Below are 9188 nucleotides of genomic sequence, written 5' to 3' on the forward strand. Positions count from 1 at the left end.
GGGTTGGGCTGCTGAGGTAACTGGGGTTACTGGGCGTGGTGGTGTGGGGATAACTGGGGGTGGTGAGGGTAGGAAGGGGGATGTGGTGCAGAATGGGAGCGCTGGGCTGGAGGTTGCTGAGGTGAGGATGCGAGGGAGACTGGGAGTGGGAACTGGTGATACTGGTGTTAGACTGGGGAGGAGGAGGAGGATGTTGGGCTGGTGTTAAAGCTGGGAGGAGGATGCTGGGGTGCAGGTAGGAGGAGCTGGTGGTGGGTGGTCTGGGGGGTCAGAGAGTGGTGGGGGTGCTGAGGGTGCTTGTTGTGGGAGCAGGGAGTACCCCTCTGGTTACTGGGGGAGACTGGGAATAGTGGATGCATTGCAGCTGAGGGCTCTGGGTGTGCTGGGAATGCTGAGGCTGAAGGCGTGGAGGGGGCCTGTGGGTTGGGCTCACCTCCAGCTCCTTCCTTGTTCTCCCCAGATTGCAAAGGACATGGCAAAGCTGCTGGAGATGAAGGCACAGCTGGGGGGAGATGAGGGGAAACACAAGTTTGTGCTCAAGACCCCAAAGGTAACTTCCCTACCACATACACTTGTTTGCAGAGTCTCAGCAAAAGAGCTGGAAACATCTCTGACAGCATCTGACACATCCCCAACTGACTTAAAGACCTTCTGGTGCTTCTGTGATAAGGCAGCCAGTAGCTGGTGTGGTCAGGAGATCAGATTCCCTTTTGTTTAAGTATTATTGTCACTGCCTGGCACGAGAGGTCTCCTGTCTGTTTGGGTTGCACTATCTGAAGTCAGGTTATGAATCCCAATGAGTTCAGGGTTAAGACTCTTCAGCTCTTGTAGCACTGCCCACAGGTGTTGGCTCTCAAGGATCCTCAAGCTGCTCCAGTTCCCTCTTCACCTGGAGGGAGCTGAGGAAGGTGCTGGTAGGTTGGGTGAGCACAGAGTGCTGTGATATGCAGCTCTGCTGGTGTGAGGGAGCTGCCAAGCACACACCAGCCAGAGAAACCCAGTGGCAGGCTGTGTGAGGGGAACAGAGCCCTGGGACAGGCTGCCCTGACAGGTTGTGGAGTCTCCTTCTCTGGAGACATTCCCAGCCTGTCTGGACACCACCCTGTGCAGCTGCTGTGGGTGACCCTATTGGGCCAGATGATCTCCAGAGGTCCCTTCCAAACCCCAACATGATTCGTTGCCTCTCACATCTCTCTCCCCTGCACTCCCCTCACCCAACACATCCTTTGCTCCTCCTTCTCCCCCCCAGGGCACCCGGGACTACAGCCCCAAGCAGATGGCCATTAGGGAGAGGGTCTTCAGCACCATCACCAGCTGCTTCAGGCGCCACGGGGCAGAAGTCATTGACACCCCAGTGTTTGAGCTGAAGGTGAGTGAGGACACAGTGAGTTGGCTGAGCTGATGAGGAGCCTGCAGCTGAAAGATTGCCAAGTGTGGAGGGCTGAGCTCCCTTCTCCCACCTCCTCTGTTCCTGCGTGCTCTGGGGCTGGTCCCCTGTCACTGAAGGTGCTTTGTTCCTGTGTCCTTTTGTTGTAGGAGACGCTGACAGGGAAATACGGCGAAGACTCAAAGCTCATCTATGATCTGAAAGATCAAGGGGGAGAGCTGCTGTCCCTGCGCTATGACCTGACAGTATCCTGCACAGCCAGCCCTGAGGGCTCTGGTCACCTTTTCCACCCCCCTTCTGGGGCAGCACTGTCCAGAGGGCGAGGGAGGAGCAGGGAGGGCACAAGCAGCGTGGTTCAGTGGATGCAGAACCTTTGCTCAGATATTTACTGCCCTTTGTTTCTGTTTGGTGAAGCATCGTTTGTGTGTGGAGGTGGGGAAGGTCTGTGGCATGTGGGGTTCCTCCTGCAGCAGGGTCCCCAGACCAGGCTGCTGCTGTAGCATACAGCCCACGGGAGACTGAGACCCAGCCAGAGGTGGTGCTGGGAGATGCCTGTGGGGGCCCTTCATGGCAGCACGTGTGGGCTGTGTCTGGGGTGGCTGTGGAGGGCTTGGGCAGCTGCAGCAAGTCCAGCTGTCTCAGCAGTTGCTGTGCCCAGGGGAGATGGTGAGGACCCAGCACTGCCTGTGACTGGTAACTTGGTGGGGTGGCCCCTCCCTGTTCCCATCCTTAACCCCAGTACCCCAGGTGCCCTTCGCTCGCTATCTGGCCATGAACAAGATCACCAACATCAAGCGCTACCACATCGCCAAGGTCTACAGGAGGGACAACCCGGCCATGACCAGAGGTCGCTACCGGGAGTTCTACCAGTGTGTGAGTCTGGCCCTGGGCAGGGGCACTGCTGGGTGGCTGGGCACTGCTGCTGGGGACCTAGGACTTTAAAAACCTAGGCCCCAAGGCAGTGTTACCCTGTGGCTGTGGAAATGTCAGGAGATCCACTGATTTTCTCCCTGATGTGTCCTTACGGGCGTGAAGAACAGCTTGAGAGTGAGGGTGATGGCACAGGGTGCTGGGGTAGAGGGAGCACAGTCCCCAGCTACCCCAGGTGACTCCACCTGCCTGGCACGGTGCAGGAGGGCAGGTCCTTGCTCCATCCCACGGTGGTGGAGGGGAAGAGTTCCCTTCTCATCCCAAATCAGGCAGCAGTTGAGCTCCTGGCTGTGTTAGCAGGACCCATGAACCAAGCTGGTGAGTGGATCAGCCTCAGCAGATGCTGCTTCTGCCCTGTGCCCTCTCAATCTACTTCAAAGGACAGGAAAAACCTGGAGGCCAAATTACAGAGTAGACAAGAAAGCAATTTCCTTGATGGCTTTCTCAGATGAGTGTGGTAGCCCCGAGGAATGACTTTGTTCCACTGTCCTAGTGCAGTCCCCAGGGCCTCATACTGCAAACAAACATATTCCTGTGTCATCATACAACTCCCAGGAAGATCTTCCAGCTCCAGCTGGGTGAACTCCTATTTCTAGGCAGCTTGTAGTCTTTGCTGCTGTCTCATCTGAAAGAGGGGCCCAAGATCTCACTCCTAGAATAGTTAGAAACACTTTTCTAGTATCCAGGTGAATCTTACTTGTGTCTCATAATTTCCTTCCTATGCCAGTAGTTGTCATCCCTTGAGATGGATTCTTCTCCCTTCCCAGATAAATATTTGGGAAATTATTCAGGAAGTCTTTCTCTTCTCAGGCCACATAAATCAGCCTTTCCTCCCTGGAAATTCTTTGCTGCTTTTCTCAGCCCAGTAGCTTTTTCTGCATCTTTTCTTACAGGTAGTTCACCAGCTCTCAGGTGGGGTATTTTTCAGTGAGATTTTCACCTGTGCCATGTACAGTGGTAGTGGCACTTCCTTGACTGTGCCAAACCCTGCCCAACTTCCACAGGGATTGCATCAGCCTGTCTTGCACTCAGCTGATCAGGCAGTGACTGGTGTGATCTCATCTGATGTGATCTCATCTCTTACCTCCTCCACGGCTCCAGTTTACTTTGGAAGCTTGGTGAAGCCATGTTGGAATTTACCCACTTAATTACAATTATTCTTATACTCAGAATCTCATTGAAGGTTTTGCATTTAGGGATTCACAAATGGGAGTTAAAGAAGAGGTCTCTTGTTGCTTCTGTGTTTTATTTCTCTCTGAATATTGATGATAGGCTTTAGTTCTACATGACAGTTCATCTGGTGATCTCTGGTGGAGACCACTCAGGCTTTCTGATTTCTTTTTCTGTTTCAGCAGTTGAAACTTTGATTTTACCTCAGTTGAGATGACTTCTTTTGTCTTCTTCCCTGGTCATTCACTTGATTGGCATGCGTGTTATAAAAAGAGCATCCTAAGAATCAAGGCATTTAGGTCCCACCAAAGAAGTCCTATTCTCTTCCCCTTCCTTTGTTCTGCTTACTTACTGCTGCTGATTGCTCTGCTGTCTCCTTTTTGTTGTTTTTCAAGGGTCTCTGCCTCCAAGTGCATCAGGCAGCAACTTGCTGTGTCAGAGGCAAGGGAGCAGGTCACACCTCCAGGAGCAGAAAGCAGGGAAGAGCAGGATGGCTTCTCCCAGCCTGTTCACTGGCCCTGACACAGAACAGAAACTTTGCAGTGCAGGGGAGGGGAGAGCCCTGCTGAGCCCCCTTCAGAGCGGGTCACAGCCCACACCCTGCCCCTTTGGGACCCTGTTTGGGCTGTTTGGGACCTGGGCTAGTGCTTCCTTAAAGCCCATTCCTACTGCTTTTTGTGAGCAAAGTGCTGCTGACAGCTGAGCTGCCCTGCTGCAGCCCCCCCAGCCCTGCTCACTGCCCTTCTTCATCCCCAGGACTTTGACATCGCCGGGCAGTTTGACCCCATGATTCCTGACGCCGAGTGCCTGAAAATTGTGCACGAGATCCTCAGTGACCTGCAGCTGGGGGACTTCCTCATTAAGGTGAGGCCAGGAGGGTTTCTCTGTGCCACCCTGGGAAGCCCTGCTGGCTGTTGCTGTGGCTTCAGGCAGCAGCACCTGGTCCTGCTCTTACCAAGGCCTCTGCTTCCTCGTGGTGCAGATGGCAAAAGGCTGGACCTCAGGTCAGACTTGCCCTCAGCTGGGAGTGCCAGGAGGTCTCCTGAGGCTGCAGGCCTCCTGAGGCCCAAGTTAAGGTATCTTAAATTGGTTCAAATGCATTATCTTAAAAATAAGACAAAGGACAGAATTTTCAAGATGCTGAAGTTCCTGAAAAGGACACTTCTGGTTTATGCTAAAATGTTGATTCTAAATGATGAAGGTGCAACTGATGATTGTTATTCCAAGTCTGTGTGGGTCTAACTCTGAAAGTAGGTGGGCAAGTACTGAAGGGGCTACAGGAAAGCTGGGGAGGGGCTTTTGACTAGGGCTTGTACAAGGACAAGGGGGGATGGATTATAACTGGAAGAGGGGAGATTCAGGTAAGACATGAAGATGAAATTCTTTGCTATGAAGGTGGTGAGACCCTGGCCCAGGCTGCCCAGGGAAGCTGTGGCTCCCCCATCCCTGGCAGTGTTGAAGGGCAGGTTGGATGGGGCTTGGAGCAGCCTGGGCTGGTGGGAGGTGTCCCTGCCCATGCAGGGGGTTAGATCTAGATGGTCTTTAAGGTGCCTTTCAAACCATTCCATGATTCTTTAAGTCCTGATGTATTACCCAAATTCAAAGCCTCTGACTTGCAGATAATCTCAGATACAGTCATTTAGCTGACTTTTAGCTAATAAAGTGCTCCTTAACACTGTCCCAACTGTGGCTCCATTTTCAAGGGGCACACAAGAAAATGAAAAGGTGATAATGCTGGTTTGTAAATGCAGCCACAGGGTTTTATCCCACCTGCTGCAAGGAATTGGCAAGAATCCCACTGGATGTGGAAGAGAGAAGGAAAAACTGCAAAAGCTGAAGCTCCAGATAAAATGTTCCCCTTGAGAACTCATTCTGTGTGTCATGTTAAATGATGGTGTTTAACTGCTGCGGTTAATTAGGTTCTGTCTGGCACTGACCAGAGTCCCCTGCACACCAGATGACTTAATGGGGTGACTGTCACCTTCACAGCCTACAGTAAAACACAGGCTTGCCCTTGTCAAAGCTCCTGGTGCTCCTTTAGCAGGGACACCTCCTCAGTGTGTGTGCTGCTCTGCACACCCCTGCCTTCCCACCGTGCCCTTCCTGGGGCTGAGGCATCTTCCAGAAGAAGAATTGTGTCCTGCTGCAGGTTGAACTTGCTGTTTGCTTTGAAGCCTCCGTTATCTTGGTGTGGCAGCAGATGGTGCTGGGTGTGTGGGTTGGGTGGGATGGGTGCACAGCAGTGGGAGAGCAGTGGGTGGGAGTGCCTGGTGTGCAGGAGGGTGGTGGGACCTCAGAGAGACGTTGGTGGGCTCTGCAGTGTGGGCTGGGTGCTGAGCTCCTGCCTGGTTACCTGCCCCTGGGATGAGCTGCAGGGCCATGCACAGGAGCTGCCTGCCCAGCTCCTGCCTGTCGGGGTGCTGAGAGCAGATGCCTGGGAGGATGAGGAGGCACCACTGCAATGGGCAACAGCAGACTAACCTGCTGAGGTTGTTCTCTTCTGTGAGCCACTGGTTGATGTTGCTGGAGGATGTCAGGCACCTGAGCAGTCTTTTTTTTCTGTTTAGTTTAATCAGATGTTCTCACTAACCATGGAAGTGTTGAACATAGCTCAGGCTTTGGCCTCAATTACCTACTGTTACAGAGCATGGTTCACTTTGGAATTCACTGTGCTATTAAAAAATCCCCAACAAATAAATCCTTAGGGAGGAGGTTTTAAGATGATCAGATGTCCCTGTGCTCTTACACTGGGTAGCACACTGAATTCTTAGTCTGTGGTCTCTTCCTGAGCTGTTTTCACATGTCCCCTTCAGAGGACCCACAGGCCCTCTTGGTTATTCTTCTCTGTTGAGGGAGGTGTCTGGCTGGAGGAGGGTGTGGTGGCTCTTCCCAGGCTCGGCAGGAGTCAGTCCTGGCTGAGCTGCTGTGGGCAGAGGGGCAGCTTGGCTCCCCAGCAGAGGGGAAGGGAGGAACTGCAGACAGCAAGAGATCTTGGCAGACACCAGTTCTCTCCTGTGCTTAGAGAAGAAAGTGGACAGAGCTGAAGCACCTGTTGAGTTGGTGGTGAATGACTTGTTCCCTCTCTGCCAGGTCAACGATCGGCGCATCCTGGATGGGATGTTTGCGGTTTGTGGGGTCCCAGACAGCAAGTTCCGAACCATCTGCTCCAGCGTGGACAAGCTGGACAAGGTAGGGCTGGAGCCCCAGGCTGCAGCTGCCACTGCCGCCGTGGGGTCTTACCGTGCCCTTCCTGGGGCTGAGGCATCTTCCAGAAGAAGAATTGTGTCCTGCTGCAGGTTGAACTTGCTGTTTGCTTTGAAGCCTCTGTTATCTTGGTGTGGCAGCAGATGGTGCTGGGTGTGTGGGTTGGGTGGGATGGGTGCACAGCAGTGGGAGAGCAGTGGGTGGGAGTGCCTGGTGTGCAGGAGGGTGGTGGGACCTCAGAGAGACGTTGGTGGGCTCTGCAGTGTGGGCTGGGTGCTGAGCTCCTGCCTGGTTACCTGCCCCTGGGATGAGCTGCAGGGCCATGCACAGGAGCTGCCTGCCCAGCTCCTGCCTGTCGGGGTGCTGAGAGCAGATGCCTGGGAGGATGAGGAGGCACCACTGCAATGGGCAACAGCAGACTAACCTGCTGAGGTTGTTCTCTTCTGTGAGCCACTGGTTGATGTTGCTGGAGGATGTCAGGCACCTGAGCAGTCTTTTTTTTCTGTTTAGTTTAATCAGATGTTCTCACTAACCATGGAAGTGTTGAACATAGCTCAGGCTTTGGCCTCAATTACCTACTGTTACAGAGCATGGTTCACTTTGGAATTCACTGTGCTATTAAAAAATCCCCAACAAATAAATCCTTAGGGAGGAGGTTTTAAGATGATCAGATGTCCCTGTGCTCTTACACTGGGTAGCACACTGAATTCATCTCCTTAGTCTGTGGTCTCTTCCTGAGCTGTTTTCACATGTCCCCTTCAGAGGACCCACAGGCCCTCTTGGTTATTCTTCTCTGTTGAGGGAGGTGTCTGGCTGGAGGAGGGTGTGGTGGCTCTTCCCTGGCTCTGCAGGAGTCAGTCCTGGCTGAGCTGCTGTGGGCAGAGGGGCAGCTTGGCTCCCCAGCAGAGGGGAAGGGAGGAACTGCAGACAGCAAGAGATCTTGGCAGACACCAGTTCTCTCCTGTGCTTAGAGAAGAAAGTGGACAGAGCTGAAGCACCTGTTGAGTTGGTGGTGAATGACTTGTTCCCTCTCTGCCAGGTCAACGATCGGCGCATCCTGGATGGGATGTTTGCGGTTTGTGGGGTCCCAGACAGCAAGTTCCGAACCATCTGCTCCAGCGTGGACAAGCTGGACAAGGTAGGGCTGGAGCCCCAGGCTGCAGCTGCCACTGCTGCAGTGAGTCTGTGTCCCTCGGGGCTGCTCTTACCACAAGGCAGGAGAACTGGCTGGAAAATGCTGAGCAACATGGAAGTGTTTTTGTTCCAGCCTTTCTCTGGAGGGGGGGCACGTGGGGCTCAGCGGTCAGACGGGAAAACTGGGCACTATGCTTGCCTCTCCAGTATCCAGTGTTTTGGGGCTCTGTGTGTGTGGAAAAGCAATAAGAAGGGAGGACTGGGCTTTTTGGGAATGGGATTGTTCCTTTCTTTTCATGCTGAAATGCTGTTGTGATTTCCATTAGTGCAGCTCGATGGGACCAAGACTGGTTCTCTTTGACCCCTTGGTCGGGGGAAAGCTGCAGCGTGTTCTGCTTCCACTGGAATGTGCATGGCCCAGGCACCTCCTCACACCTTTCCAGGTGCTGGGCATGACCAGCAGCACTTTCTTGACTGGTGTTGAAGGGTAATGACCCTACCAGGGAAACCACAGCAGAGAGACCTCTCTCAGCTGGTGCTTTTACAGTACCAGTGTTTGATTTCTGGCCAGAAACCAAAACCAAAGTATCCACACTGGGACTGCAAGTATTGGGCAGCTTTGCTGACTGCAAGGTTGGGATACAAAGAGACTGCCCAGGGGGACAAGAAATGGAGCTAGGACCAATGACCATGCTCTGAAAGCACTTGATCTGCTGCTTCTCTCATGCACCTATAAAGATCTGTTGAGGGCACATGTGTCCTGAGCAGCGTTCAGAGGTTCTCGTGTCCCCCCGCAGATGCCGTGGGAAGAGGTGAGGAGCGAGATGGTGGGAGAGAAGGGGCTCTCTCCTGAGGCTGCAGATCGCATCGGGGAGTACGTGCAGCTGCAGGGTGAGCAGGGGGTGCAGCCCTGGGCCTGCTCCTGCCAGCCCAGCACGGGCAGCCCGGGGGGACCCGGCCCGGGCAGCCCTGAGGCAGCGGCTCCTTCCCACAGGCGGCCTGGAGCTGGTGGAGCGGCTCCTGCAGGACCCCAGGCTGTCCCAGAACAAGCTGGCCAAGGAGGGGCTGGGGGACATGAAGCTGCTGTTCGAGTACCTGGCGCTGTTTGGCATCACGGGGAAGGTGAGGAGGGGCGGGGGCCGGGGCGGGCGCTGCCCCCCTGGCCGGGCAGCCCGGGCCCCCTGCGTGCGCCCGTGGGGTGACGGGGCTGCCCTGGTGTCCCCCAGATCTCCTTCGACCTGAGCCTGGCGCGGGGCCTGGACTATTACACGGGGGTGATCTTTGAGGCTGTGCTGCTGCAGCAGGAGAACCACCCCGTGGAGGAGCCCGTCCGCGTGGGCAGCGTGGCCGGGGGGCGCCGCCA

At 54.5% G+C, this 9188-nt stretch overlaps 1 protein-coding gene across 1 annotated transcript in view; it reads left to right on the forward strand.

Moving 5' to 3' along the window:
* Positions 1-463: 463 nt before the first annotated feature.
* The window catches only part of HARS (histidyl-tRNA synthetase), a 12243-nt gene continuing 3518 nt past the window's right edge, over positions 464-9188 (forward strand). The window contains exons 1-9 of the mRNA XM_010008289.1: positions 464-550; positions 1250-1369; positions 1537-1632; positions 2135-2260; positions 4244-4351; positions 6578-6676; positions 8623-8716; positions 8820-8947; positions 9052-9184. Coding sequence (XP_010006591.1) covers positions 473-550; positions 1250-1369; positions 1537-1632; positions 2135-2260; positions 4244-4351; positions 6578-6676; positions 8623-8716; positions 8820-8947; positions 9052-9184 — 982 coding nt within the window. The 5' untranslated portion in view covers positions 464-472. The remainder of the gene's footprint in view (positions 551-1249; positions 1370-1536; positions 1633-2134; positions 2261-4243; positions 4352-6577; positions 6677-8622; positions 8717-8819; positions 8948-9051; positions 9185-9188) is intronic.

Source organism: Chaetura pelagica, unplaced genomic scaffold, assembly GCF_000747805.2.
Source record: "Chaetura pelagica isolate M959 unplaced genomic scaffold, ChaPel_1.0 scaffold172, whole genome shotgun sequence".
Taxonomy (NCBI): Eukaryota; Metazoa; Chordata; class Aves; order Apodiformes; family Apodidae; genus Chaetura; species Chaetura pelagica.